Source organism: Puma concolor, chromosome A2 (genome assembly GCF_028749965.1).
Source record: "Puma concolor isolate L17-30 chromosome A2, mPumCon1.1.hap2, whole genome shotgun sequence".
NCBI lineage: Eukaryota > Metazoa > Chordata > Mammalia > Carnivora > Felidae > Puma > Puma concolor.
The window spans coordinates 87,299,484-87,326,069 of NC_141668.1; the positions used below are offsets into that span (position 1 = coordinate 87,299,484).

General features: G+C 35.8%; 1 protein-coding gene across 11 annotated transcripts in view; it reads left to right on the forward strand.

The window, feature by feature from the left end:
- MAGI2 (membrane associated guanylate kinase, WW and PDZ domain containing 2) overlaps positions 1-26,586 on the forward strand; it is a 1,355,992-nt gene that overhangs the window by 733,689 nt on the left and 595,717 nt on the right. For all 11 annotated transcript variants that reach the window (XM_086696830.1, XM_086696832.1, XM_086696831.1 and 8 more), the window contains one exon: positions 16,814-16,933. In XM_086696830.1, the coding sequence (XP_086552956.1) occupies positions 16,814-16,933 (120 nt within the window). The remainder of the gene's footprint in view (positions 1-16,813; positions 16,934-26,586) is intronic.

A 26,586-nucleotide genomic window follows, 5' to 3' on the forward strand; every position in this document is an offset into this window, starting at 1 on the left:
ATAACATGATGTGAGAGATAGTACTAAGGATCTTAAAAGATGACAGAGTGTTTTTCAAGCTTCATGAAATATGATGAAGGTGCCTTGTCGAGGATTGCTGAAAGCCTACTTGCAAGAACTCCCTAAATCACCACTGAGAATGCATCTGTTTCTTGATTGTTTTCAAGTAGCTGCTTGGCGTGTGAGGTGACACTATCTGGGTACAAAGAAACAAAGTGACTATTGTGTGTCTACTGTGCTTGTTAGCCAGACACCGTCCTGTCACCTCAAGCAGAATATTTAGGGCTGAGTAGGATTTAATTTTATTTCAATATACCTCGATTGGTTGTATCTTTCATTATGTTTGAAAAGATTAATAGCCAGCAGCAATCCTTAGTGAAGGGAGGACAAAAACTACCGCTGAATATCATCAGTGACTTGGAATGATAAAGATACATTTTCATTATAACTGCCCATAAAATAAATTTCATAACAAAAACAACTTCCTCTCCGCCTGTGTACTCCCCTGTAGGTACTTCATTTAAGACTCTCTCTCTTTTTACTGTTGACTCAAGATATATTTGCTGGTGAAAATACCTGACCCTGAAAGCCAGTTTTGCCTGGTTTCAGTTCTTTTGGTTCCAGTTTCTTTGCCCCCTCTCATGGAAATGACACATGAGACATTTGCTTTTGGAAACCACTACACCATGAGACTTTGGTCCCCCCTTAGAGCCCCATATGCTTGTCTATCCACCCCTTGGAATGGAAGTACAGAAGATAGGAACCTAGGTCACTTTTATTATTGCGTGAATATATTAAGCCCGTGAACATGGGGGCTCATCTGATTTCTATTATGCACATCCTGAGTCACTTTCTTTCATGCAGGCTCTTTCATGTAGTAGTATTAATAGTTACATTGTTGACAAAAATCCAAACCCCTAAAGCAACAAATATGGAGACATGGCTTACAGGAAGGAAGGGAAATTAGCCCTTATTGAGGTACCAATTTGCCTAGTACAGGCTGGGCTAAAGCCTTCCAACACCAGGGGTAGCCCATCAGCATCACCTAAGAGCTTGTTAGAAATGTACAATTATAGGCCATGCCCAGGCCTACTTATCAGAGACTTCATCTTTAAAAAACAATTAATGCTTATTTTATTTTTGAGAGAGAGAGAGAGCAAGAGAGAGGGAGGGAGGGGCAAAAAAGGGAGGGAGATGCAGAATCCAAAGCAGGCTCCAGGCTCTGTGCTGTCAGCACAGAGATCAAGACAGACCACGAGATCATGACCTGAGCCCAAGTTGGATGCTTAACCTACTGAGCCACCCAGGCGCCCCAAGACTTCATCTTAATGAGACATGAGGAGACTCTTGTGCACATCAGCATGTGGCAAGTGTTGGGATAAAACATTTAAAAATATTCTCTAATTTAATCCTCAGGGCATTTTCACATGTTTGGCATTATTCCCATTTTACAAATGAGGACTATTAGAGTTAGGGAAGTTAAATAATTTATACCAGTCCAGAGGCTAACCCCTTCCTTGTATACCACCGTCCCCATCTGTATGACTTTATGACGGTAACAAGAGTAACGACTATGCCAAAACACATGACTTTATTACCCTAGGGATAATTTGATGGCTGGGTTGGTACCAACTGCTGTGGAAAAAAAAAAATTGTCAGTTACTCTCAGAGTCAGGTGTAGTTTCAAAGAAAGTAGTTTCTTTATTTTTAATCATATTTCTATTTTGAACTAGATGGTATTAACTTCTTTAATATGCATTCCACAAAATTCACTAGATTTCTATCTGAAGGACTTTCAGTTGCTATCTTTATAAGCCAAATTCAGCCTCAGACAATGAAATTTTGCCATGATAGATGTTCACAAAAGGTGCCACTGAATCCAAAAGCAATTCAAAAAGCAGAATAATTTAAGAAAAAAAAAATTACTTGAGTAGTACATTGGAATTAGTGCATAGTCTCCTAAGATGTAAATACTCATGTTTATGTTCAAGCTTTGACAGTTTTGCTAAAAATATCTTATAAAAATACATTTAAAAAAATCTTATTGCTTTTTGGTTACAACTCATACACTCCCAGGAAAGAGGACCAAGCGTGGAACAGTAGAGAATAATGTTTCTTTCAACAAGCCACTATAAGAAATAAGACAAGTGCCCCTGCCCGACAGACACAATGTTTAACAAGGCACTCAAAATCAACAAGTGGCAACGAGTCAGAATGTTCCAGCTAAAGGAAATTAATCACCACAGTGGGGCTAACCTGACAGTGTTTTATGTAGGAAGTCAAAATGTGTAAGAGTATGAGCTTGCAGAACTCTTAAAGTCTTGGGTCTGATCACCCAGGGTAAAAGTTGTGTATATCTGCAATGTATCGAATTTCTATAGCAAAATATCTTAGACTGACATTAGTAGACCTAAAATTATATAGCAGATGGAAGAGGCAGGCATCACAATTCCTGGAATCAAAACAAACTTACCTTTCTTCCTAAATTTTCACAGTAGATAAGAATCAATTGAAAGTTAATGAAAGCATTCAGCTTTCTAATGATAAACCAAATTACTGATTATATCCAGAGATCCACAACCCTGTGGACATTAAAATTACCTGGGAAGCAGCCACTGGCTGCCTACCCTAAAATTCTGATTTAATCTATCCCAGGTGGAGCCTCTGATTTTCAGAACCCCCAGGTGATTCTAATGCATAGCCAGAATTAAGAGCTCCCTTCTTAGATGAAGCTGAAATAAGTAAAAGACTAGTGAAAAGTGTCTGATAGGATGTTAAAAGAAAATCCTGGTTATTGGCCATATTTCAGGTTATAGCTGTTGTGTCTTTGGAAGTAATAACAAAAAAACATAGAAAATAAACATTAAAAAGAGGGGATCACCTGGGTGGCTCAGTCGTTTGGGTGACTGACTCTTGATTTCTGCTCAGGTCATGATCTCAATAAACTTTTCATATCTTGAATCTTTAGTTGTTTTACTTCTTTCATAGTTCATCTGCATAATTTGTGTCTTCTTTTCTTTTTTGAGATCCACCTGGGTAGATGTTTATCAATTTTACTGATTTTCTCAAAGAAGCAGCTGTTGGTTTTATTGTTTCTATATTGATTTCTGTTCATTTTATTGACTTCTACTCTGATCTTTATTATTGCCTTTCTTCTTACTTTGGGTTGAATTTACTGTTGGAGGAAATCATCAAAAAGATGTGACCACTGGTTGACCTGGGAGCAGAATCCAGGCAATCAGAGGCTCCTCACCCCTCCCTTGTCCTTGAAATGTGCCTTCTGCCCAGGGTTCCCACAGGGGGAGCTATTTTCAAGGAGCAGCCTTTGAGAGAGCAAAGTGTTGTTGAGACCATTTGGATGGTATATGTAACTGAACCTGTTTAAGGCTTCTATATAAATTTTTAATATTCTAGCAGGCAGGCACAGAGATCCACTTGTTTCGTGGCCAGCCTCCTATGTAAGTTCCCTTGCTTATTAAACCTGCCACCTATGAATCTGGAGTGACCTGCCTGTATCTTCCATCTCTCCTTGACCTCTGTGAACAGGGGTCAGTTTTCAAACCAACATTTGCTCTTCTTTTTTCTAGTGCCTGAGATCATTGATTTGGGACCTTTCTTATTTTCTAATACAGATATTTTGGATTATAACTTTCTAATTCTTGATTTGGTACCATCCCACAAATTTTGGGACATTATGTTTTCATTTTTACTTAGTTCAAAATAATTTCTAATTACTTCTTAAAATTTCTTCCTTGATCTATGGGCTATTTGGAAGCATGTTTTTTAGTTTCCAAATATTTGGGGCTTTTCTAGATGTTTTCTGTTATTGGTTACTAATTCAATTTTATTGTGATCAGAAAACATAGTTTTTGTGATTTGAACCATATTAAAATATTGAAACTTGTTATATGGCCTAGATATGGTCTATCATGGTAAAGTTTCCATATGCATGTAAAAAAAATGTGTATTATGCTGCTGTAGGTGAAGTATTCTATAAATGCCAGACTAAACTTGTAGCTAGTGTTGATCAGATCTGTATCTTTTCCTGTGTACTTGTTCTATCAGTTATTGAAGAAGGGTGTTAAAATCTCTGAGGACAATTGTGGAATTGTCAATTTCTCTTTGTGGTTTTATGTTTCTGCATCATAAATTTTGAATCTCTGTGATGGATGTATAAACACTTAGGATTTTTTTCTTCTTAATGAATCAATCCTTTTATTATCATGAAATGACCCCCGTTATTGCTGTTAATAGTTTCTGCTCTGAAATCTACTTTTTCTGATGTTATTATAGCATGCCAGCTTTCATTTAATTACCGCTTGGCGTATTTTTTTCAAACCTTTCACTTTTTGTTGTTTTTCTGTTTAAAATCTGTTTCTCATAGGCAGCATATAGTCAGGACTTGCTCTTTAATCTAAACTGATGATCTCTTTCAGTTGTGTATGTGTTTTTTCACAGGTTGCTTTGGGATTTAATTTATACATCTTTAACTTTCTATGTCAACCATCAAGTGATAGGCCACTTCACATAAACTATATTCCCTCCCCCAGTCTTTGTACTAATTCACTGTATATTATAAACCCCACTATGTTTTGTTACTATTTTTTGCTTTAATCATCTCTTTTAAGGATATTAAAATATATTTTATATTTGTCATTTTCAGTGCTATTTTGAAGTAATTTTTATACTGGTGGCTGCAGTTGTCTGTATCTTGATAACGTGAAGCCTCCTTAATGATGGATTTTCTTTTTCATTTTTCATGTTTCTGGAAGCCAGTGTAGGCACCAAATAAATATTCACTGAAGCTCTTGTAATGTGACTTGTAAAAAGGGACATATACTATGAATAAGTAGAACTTTATCCAATGTCTTATATTTTGTAATTTCTCTAGTTTGAGGGAATTACTACTTTTTCTTCTGCTCAGAATTCTATTACATTTCTTTTAAAATGTTTGTAGCTTTTCAATTTTACAAATTTGGGCTTTCTTTCCAAAGATATCTCTCCTTTTGCTCCTCAGCTACTTTCTAATCATTCTGAATTATCTTCCTGGATATACTTATTTACCCTAACTCAGCAACAGTTTAGAGAATGCCTTACTTCTCGCTTCTTCTCCATAGGATATTTGACTCCTGATTTCCTTATGCTCTTCTGGCAGAACACTTATCTGAATGTCCTCTGAATGATGGCCTCCCATCCACCATCCGTGAAGCATATTCCCCACCACTTTGACCTGCCACCCCCATCCATGTCTCACAACAAAATCTATTTAGAACATTTCATAGGGGAGAAGGGAGCACCCTGTTACTTAGGAACCTGGCTTCTGCAGTCACACTGACTGGGTTTGAATCCTGACTTGGCCACTTAGCAATCCTGTGACTTGGGCAAGTTACTCAAGCTGTAAAATGGGTAGAATGCTATTCACCTTATAGAGTTGTTAAGAGAAGTGAAGAGCTAATGCATGCAAAATGCAGAGAAAAGTGCCTCACCCAAGGTTAGGACTCAATAATTATTCGTACTTACTGATGTTATTTACACAAATAAACTTCTCATACAATTCCTTACTTTGCTATATTTATCCGGCACACCTTTTTTCTTTTTTCTATTAGATACTGCTCATTCTTAAACATTTCATACGTATGTGGGCAAATGATATGTTTGTATAAAATAGAAGTTTTCAAAAATGTATTATTGAATATATTAAAAATTAGCAGACTGTTTCATCTAGAGAAAGCCCTCTAGCTAAGTTATTTTCAATATTGTACTGTAATGCAGTGCAGAATCAAATACTTGAATTGCCTAACCCAACATAATTCCCTTTTTCTCTGTCTTATTTTCATATATTATGCTAGTTTTTTGGCCCTAAATTTAAAGCTTATATGCATGTGTATATTTTTTATATACAACTTTATCATGTAAATGCTAATCTTTATACCAGATAATAATAATTTTCTTTTCAAATGTAGAATGTGAATGTGACTATCACTTTCTCCTATAAATAATATGATAATAATATTTTTGTCTTCCCTCCAAGATAATTTGATGTGCATATTCTTGAGAACCTCAACAAATAGATTTGATCACTCAAATATGTGATTTGTGCCATATAATCTGAAAAGCATTTTCATGTTTTGAAATCCCCAAATAGTTAACTGCCTTCTTACCTTCTTCTGGATCTTCTGGTACTCTGTAGGCTCTGTATTCTGTCATCTACCTTGGGCATTTCAGAATATAGAATGCCGTAGAGACATATGGTGATAGTAAAAGTTAATGTCATTGCAAGATTCTAATAGAGATAAAATGATAAAGTTATGATCCACTAAACCTTCTATGCAATGAAGGTCAAAGAACAGAGTGTTTCTCCATTGCTCAGAGAGCTGGCGTATCTATGCAGTTTAGTCCTGGCCCAAATTAATTTTACATGAGGAGAGTATAAAAGCTTCAAACTAAATATATATTGTTTCTATAAAAAGTCACTGATCTTTCTTTTCTTTTAGCTTGGCATGTAATCTCGAGACATTATCTATTAAGTAGTAAAATAGGGAATCAAAAACCTCTTTTTATTAATCCTATAGAATGCCCGATATAGAACATATCTAAATTAAGTATTGAAGAATTAAAATCAGAAGTTCAAACTGAATTAATTGGTAACAAAAGGGGCATTCATCTTCTTCCACACTGTTAAAAATTTCAGGAAATTAATAATCAACTCAAGAATCTTGAGATTATGGTTTGTTACCGTATTTTACAAGTGAGAGTCCAGTGTCCCTTTATCCTGTTCCTTTAGATATTGTGAGAATTGATCAAAAAGCAAGAAGTTAACTGTTTAGGAATCTGATTTTACTTGGGTGAGTCATTTTATCTTGTTGTGTCTTTACATCCAAGAGCAGTGGATTATTCTGGACCATGAATGCAAGTGAGGTAAAGGCAAAACTTTGATGGGGAAAGTTAATTGTGCAACTAAGTTTTCTCAGCAAGGCACCGGGTGGAGAAGATGGGCTTTGATGTGAAGGAATGGATAGGATTCAGGTTGTGATTTCTTTGCTGCTGAAAGAGTGATAAATCAAATGCTGTGCAGTTAGGAAATCATTCACTTTGCCCTAGCTTTTCCTCAGTGAGTAGTTGCTTGTGTACCAGCAGTCAGTGATGCCTTGGTACTGCCAATAATTAGGTAGGATCATTTAGTGGAGGAGCCTTAAAAGTCAAAATGTATATGCATGCATCAGCTTCAGAAGCAATCACCCAAACATTGCTTACCTTTCTTAAATATACATATTTTATTTGAGTATAGTTGACACACAATGTTACATACACATTGCCTATCTCTCTTTCTTAGCATCATGGGTTTTTCAGTTCAAGTGATAAGGACAGTAAGATAAACTTTGAGTTTTGAAAGACACTTCTCATCTTCACCCCTTGTTTTCTCTAGTGTTTACACCAGAGACATAATTATATAAGTCTTGGAATTGATGAAATTATGGAATTGATGAAAGGATATGTTTTTCTAAATAATTTGTTCCCACAGAGAGATTTATGGGCACTAATTCCACAGTGCATGCCCATTCCCTGATTTAGTCTGATTAGTATAGTTGTAGACAAGCTGTAATTTAACATTTAGTGAATCAAATACCTTGGCATGGAGAAATAAGAAGATGCTACTTTGTCTTGTTTGTTAGAGATCCACAAATTTTTCATATTTGTCCCCTTTTTTTCACTACCATAGTATTTTCTTAATCCAAGAAGTCGTCTGCATCATATACTTGTTTTTTCTTGCCACATTGTTGTTTATCACTCCTGGTGAGCTACATTCAAACCTCCTATGTCTTCAGAATTTAAGCCATATTGTTGTATATGTAGAACCAAGATCGTTTATGTTACTTCCAATAATCATGAAAGTTATTTATGAGCAAACATAAGTGGGGATTTGTCCATTGTCTTCCAAATTCAATTAACTTCAAAGAGAACTGTGGAAAAGCAATGTTCAGTAGCGGTGATATACCTATATACCAACAAATGAAGAATGGCTTGTTTCCTCTGAACCCAGGACATGGCTATCAATTACCCTAGAGTGAATTCTAAGGTCGCAAACCACATACTTTATGACGTGTTGTGGTTAAATTAATAATGAGATATCATATTGCTTTTAGTTTGGGTTTCTAGAGATCTGAGTGAGTTTAGAGCAGTGAGTGGTTCTCTAATCCTTGTCCCTAGACTAGCAGTATCAACAGCACCTGGAAACTTGTTAGAAATTTAAATTCTCAGGCACCACCTAATATTTACTGAATCAGAAACTCTGAGTGTGACACCCCTCAATCTGTGTTTAACAAGTTCTGCATGTGATTCTGATGTATCGTACATTTCAGGAGCCATTTGTTTGGGTATGATACTGCCTCAATCCAAACTGTTAAGATGTAAAACAGTAATTGGTGCTGTATAAGACATTAGTCTGAACTTTCATATCCAGATATATTCAAGGAGAGCTTTCTTCTTCAAAAACTTCTGTCTGAAAAATGAAGAACATTATTAACTATGCAAATGCAACTTTAAACAATAGTTGATAGCTTGCTACTTTAGAGGATAAGAGAGTTTTGAAATAATTACTGAGGTTTAGAGTAATACACTGTTAAGTCGAATACTGATATATTTCACATGAAACTGTCAAATATTTAATATTTTATAAAACATGTGGAGTGTTTTATTGAGGCACTAAGTAATTCTTATACCTAATAGGTGATTAATTGAACCAAATTGCAGACTTTGCTTTTTGACCTTAACCCAACCCACCCCATCAGCTGACAAGAAATCTATAAAGCTCACATTGTTTTATAATCTATACCACATAGGGCTCAGTGACCCAAACTAAATGATTTTCCTTGCTAACTTAACTCTATGTCTGTATGAAATCATATTTCTGGATTTTATATGATTGAAAATGAGTGCAATAAAACCCAAGATCTAAGCAGATTATGTAAAAATTGATTAGGGGCATCGGCCAGGGAATCTCCTGAATGTTTTTATTGGAAGCACACACACAAATCTGGTGATGGTGTTCCCACTTGCTAATGAGTAACTGACAAACTAAAGCAGTGTCTTCAGAAATCTTAAAGAGTAAGTTAATTAAAGGTCGAATCTAGAGGAAGTCACTGTAGCTGTCAAGATTTATTTCCTTCAGCTTGCAGTTGAGAAGCACGAGGAATGAAGAGAGAATATATTCAGAAACATGGATAAGAAAATAATTTAGTTCTCAGATTCTCACACAGTGACCCATCTGCTTAGAACACATTGACTATTAATGATTGATTCCAAATCCATTTCTATAGCAAATGTGTATAGGGTGCCTATAGTGTAATGGACACTGTAGAACATTTTGCACATCAAAATAGATTACAATAGATAACTGCATTGACCATCATCTAGGTAGTAATACCTTTCTGTAATCCAGTGACTGCTTTTTTAAGCATTTCGCTAAAATCAGAACATATCAGAAGGCTGAGGCAAAATGTGCTTCAGAATTATATTTACCACAAACATCATGCTCTTTCCTTCCTAAGGCAAAAGGAGCAATGTTCCTTCATTTACGAAGTAGAATAATAACAATAACAACAATAAAATCCATTTTGGCACCCCCAGTTGCCATGGTAACAAAATGACAAGCGACCTTGATATGCTTTCACTATGTATCGATAATAAGCTAACCATTTGGGAGCATTCATTCTCTTTAGACATGTCTTTTGAGCAGAAATACTATATGCTTTTATTAACTTATGAAGAAGGTGTTATTCATACAGTACTTAATTTGGCAATTATTCGATATGTTGTTTTTTTTTTAAGAAATGAAGCGATCAGAGATAAAGCAAAGACTCAATTTAGTAGCATTTCCTCCGTTTCCTTTCTATTTATTTTCCCTTTGGAGGAGTGGTCCGGGAGACAAAGAATGAAATCTATAAGCCATAATCTGGATAATAAAATTTCTTTTGCACTTATCTAAACACCACTTAGGAAAGTTCCAATCAAATATAGAAGAGCATTAAAAGAAGAGGAGCTTCAGCTTTTAGCTATATGATGAATCACCTGTATTTCCTCTTTTATTCTACTAGCTTCCACTCTATTCCTAACACAGGGGGATAACTTTCTATTACTGGTGAGTCTTGCTTCACTGTCACCTCTCATAATCCTTTGGGATGGTAACTGAGTTGGGAAAGTAACTATACTTATTTCAGCATAAAAATGTTTTGCTGTTTTGTAATTAGCTAATGTAGATAATGCTGCTATAGACATCAGGTTGCATGCATTCCTTTGAATCAGCATTTTTGTATTCTTTGGGTAAATAACCTAGCAGTGCAATTGTTGAATCATAGAGTAGTTCTATTTTTAACTTTTTGAAGAACCTCCATATTGTTTCCCAGAGTGGCTGCACAAATTTGCATTCCCATCAACAGTATATAAGGGTTCCTTTTACCCCACATCCTCACCAGAACCTGTTGTGTCTTGTGTTTTTCATTTTAGCCACTCTGACAGGTGTGAGATGTTATCTCACTTGTGGTTTGACTTGTATTTCCCTTATGATGAGTGATGTCGAGCATCTTTTCATGTGTCTGTTGACCATATATATGTCGGGGTACCTGGCTGGCTCAGTCAGAAGAGCATGTGACTCTTAATCCTGTGGTTGGAAGTTTGAACCCCACATTGATTGTAGAGATTTCTTACAAATAAATATATAAATAAACTTCAATGATGTTTTAATCCAAGACCACAAACCTAAATTATTAAAACCAAAATAGAATGCAAATGTTCTGAATTCCAACTTTGAAAACCTTTCTGCTACACCATGCTTACACTTCCCTGTTTTTAAAATTTGGGGTGATATATATGTCTCTGTGTGTGTACATATGCTAGTCATCAGAGCCTATCATGCACTGTCCTATTTATCAATCCTGTGAGAATAACCTTGAAAGTTCAAAAATACCTGTATTGGGCACCAATGTGTAAGCCAGTTGACCTAAGCTAAAACAAGCAATATGTGAAATACGTAAAATTTCTCTTTAGGAATTTAGTGATTCTTTCCAAAATATAAGTAGGTTCTTGCTGGCTCCCAGAGATCTTTCGCCAAGCCAGCATTCGTCCCTGGGAAGCCTGCAGCTCTCAACTGTTGTCTATTTCCCCTCAGATCCTTAAGGTTTCTCTCTCTTTCTCTCTGTCTCTCTCTCTCTCTCTGTCTCTCACACTCTCTCTCTCTCTCTCTCTCTCTCTCTCTCTCTCTTTCTCTTCTCTTCAAGCTTTTGCTCCATTTGTGTAAACTAACAGTTAAAAATCTAAGTAATTAACCTGCTAATAATCCATAGGTGAAAATGATTTATGGTCATTTATTAGAATTTAATTATTTATAGCATATTATATAACTTACTTTTTAATTATGTTTTGTTGTTGTTGTTGTTGTTGTTGTTGTTGTTTACTCTCTGTCTCTCTTTGGTAGAATATAAGTTCCACAAAAGAAAGGGTCCTACTTTGTGTTATTCAAAAATATATCCTCAGTATCTTGAATAGTACTTGGCATATAGTAAGTGCTCAATTAATATTTGTGGCAAAAATTCATGTGGAAAAAAAATCCAGGGTGTCATCTCTGCTCTTCCAAACAACAGTACTTAATATAAATATTTTTTTTGAGTGCTTCACATGTTCCAGACATTGTCTTGATTTGAAGAATCCTTGATTGTTTTTCATTTCTTGGTTTCAAATGTCTTGATTTCAAATCAACCAAAATGCTACTGGTATTAACCATATTTTATAGATAGGAAAACTAGAGTTATACATTACTCAAGGTAATACTGATAGCAAATGGCAGAGCTCCACCAAACCCAGGCAGTTTCATTGCCTGGCTCACATTCACATCTACTATAGCTTATGTTTTAAAGATAGTTTCTGTTTGGTCTAAACCAAAGAGTAATTCTAACGGTGGAAATTTTGGGGTACCCAGAGAGGAGAATGCCACATGACAAGCCCAAAGGAAGATATTTCTTAAGAGGAAACTTCTCAAATTATTTTCCTCACATGTTCCATAAAGGAAAGTCCATCCTGAGACTCTACAACCTGGTATGCCAGAATCACCTTTTATTGTCAATAATAGAATCTTAGATTTTTCTGACTTTTTAAACTTTCAGTATTTTCCTCTCCTTATGTTTTCAACCAAATCTCTTGACTAGAGGTCAGCCTCGTGCTTTCCCAGGGTAATTGGGGAGTGCGATGATAAACTAAGAGGGGGAGGCAGTCACAACAGTGACATAGCCAGTACCAGGTCCAGGAGGGCAGTTTTAGAACAGAGATAGTACAGAAGGGAAAGACAACATTGTGGAGGTACAGGGCACAGAATTTGCCAAATATTTGGAGATGGGATAAACAAGTGAGGGACAGACACCCCGATTGTGACTCTGAGGGAAAGGTTCAAAGCATGTATGGCTAGAATAATAGTGGTGACATTAACAGAGGAACAGGATGGAGAAAATATGTTTTCATTATGAAATTTTCCTGAAATGCTGAGTCCGATTTGCCACCATAAGGATAGAATAAAGTATTTTTCAGGCATGAAAAGAAAATGTAGCTTCTGTGAAAGCTTTTGACAGAAAGCTTCTGGCAGATGTGCTCTGCCAAAACGAGGGAATAGACCACAAAAAGAGACATGGGATCTGGGAAAAGAGCAGTATGACACAGGGAAGAGGCAAAGTGAATCCCCGGGATGATGGCAAAGATGATCCCAGGATGACAGCTGTGTCATGGGACAGCAGGTCTGGATTGGAGCAGGTTAGAGGCTCCAGGAGCAATTTCTTCAATAGGATAAACCTGATGAAATATTAAGTATACTTGTATAAGTTAAAAGTTGATTTATCCAACAAGGAAGGTGTTAATTAATTGAATTCTCCATTAACATAAGGGAAATTGGAAATGGAAACACTAAATCTAGAGTAAACAAAAGTTATGCAAGAAAGGAAAATTAGTCTACTACCACATCACAAGGTTCAGGTGGAAATAGATTTACATACTGTTGTCATTGTAAACATTAAGTAGTCATCTAAACACAAGTTTGTGCTTTTGGGAGAATGGGAGGAGGAGAGAGGGAGGAAGTGAGGTGTAGGAAACATGGGCAAGAAACAGCTAACTCCTCATTTGCTTTACCAAGAAATCAGGAAATAATAGCTAAAGTAAAACACATGTACAAAGATACAAGGGAGGGGGCACATGGGTGGCTCAGTCATTTAAGTGTCTGACTTCAGCTCAGGTCATGATCTCACTGTTGGTGACTTCGGGCACCGCATTGGGTTCTGTGCTGACATCTCAGAGCCTGGAGCCTGCTTCAGATTTTGTGTCTCTTTCTCTCTCTACCCCTCTCCTGCTCGTACCCTGTCTCTCTTTCTCAAAAATAAATAAACATTAGAAAGAAAAAAAGAAAGAAGGACATCGTAAATAAATTATTTAAATAGATGGAGGTAAAAACAAAAGAATCAGCTAAAAATGTTGAGTCTTTGCCTCTGGATGAAGGGAAGGTTTTGGGGAGTGGTGATGACAGTCTGCTTTTATTCAAATACTGAGCTCTGTAGAATGGTTGACTTCAAAATATCTGCATATGTAACTCTGATTTTAAAAAAGAAAAAAAAAAACTAACCTGCAAGAAAGCAGAAGAGAAAGGATTCATTTTAGCAAGATAGATGGATGATTCCAATTAAGGGTGAAGAGAATGCCAGTAACGAAAGTACAAATTAAGAAACTTTGAGAAGGGGGTTCTGGGTGGCTTGGTTGGTTAATCTAGAATCTTGATTTCAGCTCAAGTCCTGATGTCACATTTCGTGAGTTTGAGCCCCTTGTCGTGCTTTGCACTGACAGTGCAGAGCCTGCTTGGGATTCTCTCTCACTCTCTCTCTCTGCCCCTCCCCAACTCATTCTTGCTCTCTCTCTTTCTCTCTCTTTCTCAAAATAAATAAACTTGGAGTGCCTGGGTGGCTCAGTCGGTTAAGCATCTGACTTCAACTCAGGTCATGAACTCCCGGTTTGTGCGTACAAACCCCGCATTGGGCTCTGTGCTGACAGCTCAGAGCCTGGAGCCTGTTTCAGATTCTGTGTCTCCCTTTCTCTCTGCCCCTCCCTGTTGGCACTTTGTCTTTCTCTGAAATAAATAAACATTTAAAATGAATGAATAAATAAACAAACTTAAAAAATAAGATGAGCTTTGGGGAATTTGATTTCAGATTATCTCTTTCTTTACCACAAAGAGAATGCACTAATGTCTTCTGTTGAAAGTGACACCTGTTGAGTACTAGAAAATGGTCTGATTGTGACAGAGAAGGAAGACATATAAAAGGATTGCCAATCATCAGTTGAATCAAACTGATATTAGATAACCTGAATATGTAGGGTGCTTTCTCAGTGGATGAATGTCCACTGTTTTCTGGAGCAACTAACAGTCTATGAATGAAATAGCCAATATTGAACTTGGGAGCTTATTAGGAGTGGGGGAATGGTGAAGGTGAGCTAAAGGAAAGATGGGATTCTAGGTTGTTTAGAATTTAGAGTCTTTAGAATTTAGAGAGGGAATTGAAGCCATATTTGGTGAACATGAGGGAAATTAAAAGAGAACAAGAGCCTGGGGGTTATAATTATAAAAATGAAGAGGATGAGAAAAGAAGACATGAGATGAATGTCAAAGATGGGAATTGTAGCATTTGGAATTATAGTATAGAACTTCTTCAAGCCACAGTGAGGTAGGTGAGCCTCCATCCAAATAGCTTTAAGCAGGTCAGTAGCAACAGGTGACACTGATGTAGCCATTAGGAGTCTGTATCCCCAAGGCAAGAGTTCAGTCGCATTGTCCTGAGGTGCAGTATAGAGATGGAAAACCTACCCAGTGAACCAGAGTACTGATGGTCCTTCCAAAAGATCACAACCACAAACATGTCCACTAGAGTTTGGCGTAGTCAAGTAATTCCAGTCCAGAAGCAAACTCAGGAACTGGCCTCAAGCATGTGGTCCTGTGCTGATATTGTGCTAGGAATGCATTACTGCACTGCAAGCACTTAATTAATCAAAGCATGTAGCTTCTGAAATATGCAGATAAATTAGTAAGGAAAATGGAATCTTTGTTATGCTATTTTTCTTAATGATTAGAGTGTGTTCTAAATAAACAGAAAACAAATTGATTGCCAAAAACTATGTTAATGTGCTTTTAATTCACAAGGGTTAAGCATGTAAAAGTCAGGATATTGAAAGTTAAGGTTTTCATAGAAACATTAATTTGACAACACTGTGCATACTAGGTGTGGGAGGTTTATATTGTATAGCATAAAAGCAGTAGGAAATATTGCAAAATGTGGCTCAGTTAAACAAATGAAGTAACAAATTTAGGGGAAAGTCATTAAATGTGATTATGGAAAAAAATTGTTTTGCAACCTCCAAAGAAGGGTTCTAAAATTTAATTTTAGAAAATAATGCTTTCAAATCTCTTCAAAAAATGTTTTCAATGGAAATTATTCATTTTTATACAAAATCAATTTCACTAGCACATTGTATATTCTGGCATGAGTTTATGCCTTTCATCTGCAGTTCAAATCTGATCCTAACAGACCAAAAGGAAAACCGATTGGCTATTTTCATGGTCTAGTTGATAAAGATTTCATAGACTGAAAATTAAATTTAAGGGTTTAAAATACTTTTTTTAGTATATGGAGAATATGGAGGAAATTTTGAACGTGAACAATCCTGCCAATGTATTAATACTTGCTTATATATATCTGCCCTTTGTTTATTTCTATAAACTATTTGCCTGGATGCATTATGGAAATTCCAATCTGACAACACAAAATGTTTTATTAGGTGGCATAGAAAAAGAAGAGAATTTAGGGCATGTTCAGAGAGGGAAGTGCACCAGAAAACACACCCACAACCTTTAATATGTCTCTATTTTGATTCCTGCCTTATGAACTGGACAGCAGATCTGGAAGCCTGACTTCTCTAGCACAGATGCACTGAGCCACAGGTTGATATTTCTGTCACCTTGGCCACAGATGTCCCATTTACCCTGTAGGAAACAAGAGTGGTTGACCCATGAAGCAACCCCTCAGAGCGTTTCTCTTCCCAGTTCAGTCAGAATTAAAGGCAATAATAAAGGAAAGGGAAAGGAAGGGAGGGAAGGGAAAGAAAGGAAACTATTACTGGAATTATAATACTAACTGAATTATAATTATCACCAATTCCAATTATTATTTAATTAATTTTAAGTAATAGTAAAGATTTTGTATTCCTTTAAATCAAATATAAGTTATTTTGGGGGGCCAAGTTAACAAATGAAAACCAAAAGTACTCTTACAAAGGAGCAGATCATGAAAATAGAAAGATACATTGACATGCTGCTAACATTCCTATTTTCCATTGTATTTTATGTCATAGCAAGGCAATCTACAGAACAATAAAGGTTTATTCATAGAAGTGAGATATGTAAATTCCTGAGCCAGCAGACTTCTGGCCCAATATTCCAACGCCCCTTCAAAAAAGGGCACAATGGTCTGCATTTTCCACTGTAAGAAATGTATGCAATTGCATTCCATGGCAATGAACTCTTTATAAGCTTGATGAAGAAGAATGCTTTGTATATTTACTTTAATCTTTACCCATGCTATTTTCTGTTTCCAAACAAACAGAAGGACAAATGCAGGCTGCCAACTCGCAGGATGTACAAACAAGTGTTATTGAATATTCAGAAGTATGGTGATATTTCTAAAGTTCAACAACAAATCACTTAGAGTCTTTCTTTTGTTTTTAATTTTTCCTTATTCAGGCACCACAAGGCCACATAAGGAGGGTGAGGTCCCTGGAGTGGACTATATTTTCATCACCGTTGAAGATTTTATGGAATTGGAGAAAAGTGGTGCTCTCTTAGAAAGTGGGACTTATGAAGGTAAGCACAGCTCGTCTGCTAAATTTATTCCTTGTTGCATCACATTTTTTCTCTGTTGCTGAAATGCGTTAGGATGCCAGATTACTGATAAGCTACTGCTTTTGGTTTGAGAGCTTTAATAAGGTAATTTTAGAAACATATTTTCTAAATAAAAAGTTAGGATACATCTAGATTAATTCTACTCTTCAGATGCTGAGAGATATGTATGTGCCCACTGAAATATACTTGTGATGGCCTCCTGAGACTAAGCTGTGATCTTCCAAATAAATTATCTTCATCTTTAGATAACATCTCAAAGAGCACAGGACTTGAGTTGCAGTCCTGTCATTATCTCTGTGTGTTTTTTTTTTAGTTCCTTCACTTCACTGGCCTTCACTTGCATCTCATGCAAAATGATGAAGTAGGAAAATATGAGGAAATATGATCTGTGCTTGCTCTCCCAAGCTCTACTGCAATAGAAAAGTCTCCTTGTGTACTCAAGTCAAACATGAACAATAGATGACACTAAAAGCTTGAATGTAGGAAGTATCTTTCAGTGGAAAGAGCACTGTAACATGAACCAGAATCTGTCTCAGTTCCAAATCTGACTTTATTACTTATCCACTATAAATACTAAATAACTCTGTTGGTATCTGTGAACCTCAGTAGAATTATCTGTAAAAGGAGAACGGTAGCATTGAAAAGCACAAATAAATAACATGTTGATATGATCACATTTATACATTTAAGTGACATCTACAGGCATGTAGTTTATGTCTAATGGAATTATGTATTTCATAGCCATTGTATGTGTGAACTATATTTGTATATATTAGTAAGTTCAAAGATGAATCCAGTTTTACTGTATTAAAAGTAATAGTGAGTGATATTAAAAACAAAAGTAATAATATATGCATTGCTGCTTAGTCAATCAAATACTTGAGGTCTCCCATTAGCAAGTAAGTTGGGTTCATTAGTAGTTTGACCCTCTACTTCCTCCTTCACTTACTTGTAGATGCCCAGTGGACTAGAGTTACTTAAGAACTTAATATTTTATATTGTTAGAAATATTAAAATCTCTTCTTTTACTTTGCATTCCTAAGGCAATTTAGGCTGAGACATGTGCCTACATTATGGCTAAGACATTTAGTTGCTTATTGCCACATTTATAGGAAATAGGCAAAAATACCCAGGAAAAGAAAATGGTTTTACACATGAGTATTGTTTCTTGTTCATGTTGTCAAAAATAAGTAATGATGGAGGTTGATTGAAAATATTTTAAATATAAAAGCTGTGTTGCTCATATAAGCTGCTTAAACTATATGAAAAATAACTGTATAAATCATAGAAAGTACTTATATCAAAGAAGTCAGAGTAAATAAACAATAAATTTTGTAACATATTTTCTTGTGAGTTTTGTGACATTATTTAGTGGCATTCATTAGTTTGTATGTCTGCCAATAATAATGTATTTAATTACCTTATTTAATATTATATATGTAGCATACATAAATATAAATATATGTTATAATATAAAAGCAAATATAAATATTATATTTATATAACAAAAAACCCAGCAGCTTAACATGCAGGAGCAAATCAAAAGTAGTATGGTTAACAATATGACCTTTTCTTTTTGTTTTTAAAAATAAAGACTCTGTTAACTGTATAGAAGGTGAAAAAAAATTAAACCAAATGTTCATGTTAAATCTCCAGACCTCTCAGGATGAAATTTAATAGCAATATTTTATTTATTTATTTTTTTAAATTTTTTTTTCAACGTTTTTATTTATTTATGGGACAGACAGAGACAGAGCATGAACGGGGGAGGGGCAGAGAGAGAGGGAGACACAGAATCGGAAACAGGCTCCAGGCTCCGAGCCATCAGCCCAGAGCCTGACGCGGGGCTTGAACTCACGGACCGTGAGATCGTGACCTGGCTGAAGTCGGACGCTTAACCGACTGCACCACCCAGGCGCCCCGCAATATTTTAAAATAAAGTAAATTTTAGGTTCCAGTTAAATTTTGAGGAAACTATCCTGAAACCATAAAAATATAGCCAAGTTTCATGAGCCAGGGTGGGTTGTCTTGAATCTTTTTCAGACATCTTTTCAGTATTGAAAGTTTAGTTTGCTAAAGTTTGGTGCCAGCTTGTTAATTGCCTCCACATGCATAGAGCTGATCATTGACTAAAAAAACTTTGTATATATGACTTTGTGGAATCAATACCATTGCTTACAAATACACATGGCATACTTGGTTGAAAACAATATTCCTTTTTCAGGTCACATAACCATCTGGGCAGACACCTAGGTAGCATTCTCAAATCTCGGGATCTTCAGATTTTCTTACAATTACAGCTGAGGAACCAGTAGAATTGACATTCTAATGAAAATCAGTATTATTCCTTCAGGACTGATCATAAACTCAAGGCTCAGGGCTACCACTTAGTGTGTTATTTGTCAAGGAAACCTGGGGAATGCCTTTTCTGCTGCCGATGCTTTCAGAATATACAGAATAACAATAATGTGCTCCTTAGCCAGACAAAGAAAAACCTGAGAGCTTTTATATTTGTCAAACTTCCATGACATCAATCTCTCATAAGATTTCTTCAATAAAATCCCAGTTTTTCTATGTTATATATTCTCCTTTCTGCAGTGTTTGGACCATTGCTCCCTTTCCTTCTCCTTGCTAAAACATTTTCATGCCTTCTCAGTACTCTACAGCCTTCAGCCAGACTAGAAAATTCGTCTTTGATATCTGTGACTCCACTAAAGAAAGTAAGAAGAAATTGGGTTACTCTTAGTGGCTTTTTTTTTTTTTTTTTTTTTTTTGGCGGGAGGTGTACTCTCAGTGTTAAGGTTATAGATCTTTTAGCTATGTTAGGTCTGATTCCAACCCAGAAACAAGAATATCAAGACTGCTAATGCAGTTGGAGGTAGGGAGATAGTCTCTGCTTCTTCTTGCTCATAAATACTTACCAACTTGTGCATTTCTTGTCAGGGACTGGGACCCCATTCATTTTTGATTAGCAAAGATCAAGAAAATCCTCTATAAAATGTCTAGTTAAGATGCCCGTCATTGAAGAAACCAGTCTTATAGCATTCACCCCCACTACTCAGTTTCAGAACAGGAAACATCTACCTGAAAAGTAGTTGTGAGGAAGAATACATTTTTAAAGTATTTCTCATATGTATGCATTTTTGTCTCACTGTCAATAATTCTAGTTTTAATCTTGGTTAAAGGTGTAGCTAAAATGAAATTTGTCCTTTGATTAGAAACAAAGTAGACTTTCTTGAATTGCAGATTTGCCTCCTAGAAATTGGCTCAAATTACTCGCCCCAAAAGAGCAATTCTTTTATTTACCAGAGACTGCAAGGAGGGCCTTAATGTGCGTGAGTTACTATCTACGGTTATGCTCCATGATCCTAGACACAGTTTTAGCAGATTCCTTTTCTCCGCAGCACCAACTCCTCACTCTGTCTGAGCACCTCATTTCAGTTTGTTATACAACAGCTGCTGAATGCCCTTGTATGTAAATGGCCCAGAGGATTTGGTTCTGGTGGACCATCAGGTGTTGGTAAACAGCCTCTCTTCCGTGACTTGGATGATCTCATCCTTATCTTTTCATATTGAATCAAGTTTAAAATTAAGTTAATAGAACAAAGCCCAGTGGTGAGCCTGATGTAAAATCAAGTAACACAACACTATGAATCTTTATGTCAGGACTGAAGATGTAGGCTTCATGTGAAACAGACCACAGAGTTCTTTAGTTAAATACAGATAATTCCTTTGGGATTAAGGTCACATGCAGGTATAAGTGAAACACCAAGAGGTAGGATTAAATGAGTTGATCTGGTAATCTAAAGGGTAAATAATCTAAGTGCCTGGAAGGCAACATATCTTTGGGAACTGTCCAAAGTGCTGAATTAGCCATGGCTCTAAATCAGTGAATCCTGCCTGACCTACTTCTTCCAGTTGTCTCGAATGTTACATTCATGGTTTCATTGACCAGTCTTACCAGTTGTCTGCCTCAACCTTTGTTCTAAATGGCATTATTAACTAACCCCATGTCTCCTGAGCAGTTCCTGGAATCTCATTTCATTTAACTCATCTACTTAGATCATCCACAGTCATGTTCCAAGCAGCATTTCTGTCATAACATCCACTACCATATTTTGCTGTTGTGCTTTTAAATGGAGCAATGCTATTTTGCGATCTATTAAAGAAGCCACTGATCCTAAACTTCAGTGTTTCCTTTAAATGTACATAAGCTCAACTATAATATTGCCCCAATTTTTAGGAGGACCAAATCAAGACGAGCAAACTATTTGGGATTCTAACAGAATATAGTGCAAATATGGCACTTACCTTCATCTCAATTTTGTGGTTTCTCCTAATCATGGGACTTAATATATATGGACTTGAGCCTAATGCAAACAGCACACCTATTTTCTTAAACAGTTGTATTACAGGATTATGAAATTCAATATGTTCACTTCAATATGTACATAAAAGTTTGGTCCTTCTAGGTGTAGCACATAAAATCCTGTAGAAAACACTAAGTATTAAGTACAAATAATTTTGTATAAATGTAACTTAAGCAGTTATATGATGAGAGAAGACATACAACAAATTTTACATAAATCCATTTCATGTCACTAAAATCAGCATCAACTCTTTTGAAAATATCATGGCCTTGATGAATTTATTATTAAAATTTTGAATTGGTGTTTTCAATAAAGAAAGCATTGGATGATAAAGAGATACTGACGCTAAAGAAAAATTATTACTGGTACTATAAATAATCTTGAGGAAAACCGTTCTTCTATCAGTCCAAGTTTCTAAATAATATTTCCTGAAGGGCAGATCAGTGCTTAAATTGATGCTAAGGTTGTTGTCATTCCAGGAACCAAAATTAAATAAGAAGTGATTGTTTTTCCCTTTCCCTTGTACTCTATTACAAGAGAAAATTTTTACCATGCAAATAATAACCTCTATAACAACAGTAGGTTCTTGGAGCTTGCACTTAAGGGATCCAGTTGTTATTATATACCCAGATTATAACATGTTTTTATTTTGATACTTGCTCCTTTTTCTTTCTTTTGGCAATATTCCTACTGTTGAAGATTCCAAGCCATACATTTGGGTGTTCATTTGAGGAACACAAAACATTAATACATAAGCTTACTAAATGTTTATTTGAACAATAGAGGAAAACACGTTAGTGAAGTATTATACTTCTTTGGGATCTTATAATGCCAAAGGTTTTTTTCCCTCTGATTTTTTTCTCTGATTCAGTTTGTATTCAGAGTTATGGACAATGTATGATTTTTGCATTCTGCTATGCTCTTGTGTAAAGCACTAAAACTGGAAGTATTATTGTGCCTTAAAAGGTGACAAAATTTCCTTTTGGTTTGGGACTTTTGTAAACCCAACTTTTTCCAAAATACATAATGAAAATGCCTATTTCCGAGTATTTTTTTCTCCCAAAAGGACTAGAAGAAACAAACCAAGCAATTAATTAACTAATTTTATACAATCATATAAATTATAACTTAAAGACTAAAGTCAAGGAACATGAAATGGCTTGCTTGCTTTTACCTAAAGTACAATATTAACTAGTTTATTGTTAGCCTTACAAATTTTTGTTCAGATGTAGCTAAAAGGAACAGGCTTTTTGGAGTATGTCATTAAAATAAAGCCAATATTCATGAGCATAAGACTCACTTCTTCAGCTCTTTCACAACCAATAATGATGATGATACTAGGTAAAGCCTAGGATTCCAAAACTGTGATATTCAGGGTTTAATTAATTTCCTTCAAGCTCATGTCTATAATTACTATGATTTTCTAACTCTTGTAAACATTCCCTATACATTTTGAGAGAGAGAGAGAATGAGAGAGCAAGCAAAGGAGGGGTGGATAGGGAGAGAGAGACAGAGATAGAGACAGAGACAGAGACAGAGATATTCTTAAGCAGGCTCCATGCTTCGCGCATAACCCCATGTGGGGCTCGATCCCATGACCATGAGATCATAACCTGAGCCAAAATCAAGAGTCAGATGCTCAACTGACTGAACCACCCTGGTGCCCCTCCACCTCCCGATAAATTTTTATCCGAAACAAATTGAGAATTCACCTGAAAAAAAGTATAATGCCCTTCATTTAGTGAGAAGAAAAAAATGCATAACTTTAAAGTTTTTACTTACATTTCTTTCCACTGCTTCAACACACAGAACCTATTTATCTTTCCTGATTGGATGAATATTTTTAAACCTTCTGAGTTGTTCTACTTTAAATTTACTCATTTTGTAGGAGGCACTCAAGAGAGTTTTGGTCAAATTGATTATAACAGTCTTGTACATGAGAGCATATGTTTCTCGGAAATATTATCAACATAGTGATGATCAATGGCTCTTGCCATGTCTTAGATTATTTCTTTAAATATAATTTCTTGTCAAATTGGCCAACATACAGTGTGTAAAGTGTGGTCTTGGTTTTTGGGGTAGATTCCCATGGTTCATTGCTTGCATATAACACCCAGTGCTCATTCCGACAAGTGCCCTCCTCAATGCCCATCACCCATTTTCCCCTCTCCCCCATCAATCCTGAGACTGTTCTCTATATTTAAGAGTCTCTTATGATTTGCCTCCCTCCATCTTTCTTTGTTTGTAACTATTTATTTTTCCCCCATCCCTTCCCCCATGGTCTTATGTTAAGTTTATCAAGATCCACATATGACTGAAAATATATGATATCTGTCTTTCTCTGACTGATTAGTCTTAGATTAGACATACAGACCTTCCTAAAGGAGATTTACCTACCTCAGTTATTTTAGGTGGTGCCTGAATGCCTCCTTCCTGCCAATTTTTTTTCTTTTCCAGAGACTTGTGTCATAGACCAATAACTTGAAGACTATAACATAACATCCGTCTCTAAAAAAGTCATTTTTGTATTTGAATTTCAAATCTGAAAAATATAACTTCCTGGGACATTATTTCCTTATATCTTCTATATTCCTCCTCTGAATAACAGAAGAGTCTACAATCTCATTGACCATGGATCTGTTCTTTCTCTCAGGGGGACTAGGAATCACCAAAATTAGAAAAAAAAAAATAGTCCCGTCGTTTTATTGCTAAGTAAGTATTTTATTTCAAAACATTGATATCAATCACCAGCAAAGCTGATGATTCTTCACAAAGATCTTCACAAAGATCACTTCATGAATTGTTTTTATAGACAACAAATTTCATTCATGCACAAAACAATATCTGAAATTTTGAGGACTCTATTGATCATCCTGCAAAGTATACAGTTATGCTGTATATGCTGACTAACAATTATGAAGTTACAGTTCTAAAAAATACCCTGATGTCCTGCGTTTTAAAAAAGCAATCATGGGGTGCCTGGGTGGCTCAGTCGGTTAAGCGGCTGACTTCGGCTCAGGTCATGATCTCACAGTCCGTGAGTTCGAGCCCCGCGTCAGGCTCTGTGCTGACAGAGCCTGGAGCCTGTTTCCAATTCTGTGTCTCCCTCTCACTGACCCTCCCCTGTTCATGCTCTGTCTCTGTCTCAAAAATAAATAAACGTTAAAACAATTTTTTTTTAAAAAGCAATCATGTTGCAGAAGATTCACACCATATGAAAGCTCTTCCTTGTTGAAGGCTTGGAAACTCTGGCAATTATGGAAAATCCTTCATAACACTGTATTAAAATTTTATATAGTGAAACAATCTGTCCTTATGTAATAATCAGCTCTCTTAGATCTGTTGTAGGCTGTATATGTTTGTAACAACCAGATAAATTTAGGATAAAGTGGTCAACATATCTTGTTTGCATGAGACTATTTCCATGAAAGTTAATTCTAAAGACTCTACAAATGTGAATTTTAAAGGACCAGTAAAAACCTAAATTGATATTAATTATTAGTTACAATAAAATGGAGAGTTTGACTTATACTGTCTTCAGCCTATTTATATCAGTTATGCTGGCTTCCTTTCTGTTCTTTGAACAGAACAAACACATTCCTATCCATCTGGGATCTTGAATTTGTCATTTCACTTACCAGGGCTACTTGTCTTCCAAATAACTAACTACATATCCCATTTTCTCACTTTGAGATATTCATTTAAAAGTTTTCAGGAAACTCTTACCTGGCAACCTTATCCAAAACTGCACCTGCCAACATTCTCCATTCCCTTTCTCTGATTTGCTTTTCTTTACTGTAGCTACTATATAACTGAAAATATAGTTTGTGCCCATTTGTCTATTTGGTTATTGTCAGTATCCACCCACCTGAATGTAAACTTTAGGAGGTCAGGTAACTTGTTTGCATCATTGCTAATTCTTAAGTTTAGAGTGCTCTCTGGCACCTAGGAAGCACTAAATGAATATGAGTTGAATGACTGAATGGATGCCTAGATTCCTTCCTCAAACCCAACAGTGGAAACCCCTTAATAGAAACCCCATACAGAAATCCACCTTAGCTTGAGACCCTAGAACAAACACATCAACTTCCTAATTCAAAATGTTCTAAGTCAATAGTATGGAACGGTATAACACCAATTTGACCTCAGAATCTTGTACTAGATTAACTTTGTATCATAATTGTAATAATTTTAGTCTTGTCTTAATTCTCATCATTAACTTCATGAGTCCCTGTTCTGAGTTCCGATATTTGTTTGTCTCTCAGTACCATACAAGCTATAACACTGTCCCCAGAATATAGTTCTTACATTCCTTTAGCCATTCCCAATAGTCTGGGTTTTTTTCACTACAGTAATTCATGGTGTATCAAATCACTCAAAATCAAAACCTAGTAGTCTTGGTCAACAAAACTGTATCTCCCATCAAACCACCTCTCCACCCAAGTTCTATTGATTGTGTCACCTAAATACTTCTTCGACTCAGGGTAATTTCCCATTCATATAATCCCTGTCATGTTCATGTTCTCTTTATTTTTTCCAAAAGAATTACAGACTTTTTTGATTTTTCTATTTATAATACAGAAAGTCCATGAGGAGTTGGAGAACAGAAGTAATGAAGCCAAACCTATAGGAGAGTTAGAAAAGTCCTAGGATATATTGGAAATATGCAAATTCCAAAAGTTACTTTAAAACAAAAAAACTAGTATGTGTGTTCTCTCACTAAAGAAATGTAAAGGCATTTTATTTAATGGGGACATGTGGTACTTGGAATGTATAGGTTATTTCACTAACATTTTCTGATTAGTTTTCAATTAACTATAAAGGAGCATGAGTTTCTTGATTATTCTTTTATTCTTAGAGAATTTATGGAAAGTAAATGGAAATAAAATTTTATTCCATTATTAATTGTACACTGCTAGTAAGATCTTTACTCCCACCTCATCTTTCTCTTTCTTTCATTTTACATAAGGGTGACTTTAAATTTTCTTATACTATGTGAAAGTTTGGTTTCTTTCACTAAATAGTTAATGGACAAAATGATAAATCTGAAAAATTCATAATTTATTTTTTTTAATTTTGAGAGAGACAGAGGGAGAGTAAGCAGAGAGGGGCAGAAATAGAGGGAGACAGGGAATCCCAAGCAGGCTCCATGCAGTCAGCACGCAGCGCCCTACCTGCGGCTGGAACTCAAAAAACCACAAGATCATGACCTGAGCCAAAATCAAGAGTCAGACCCTTAGCAAA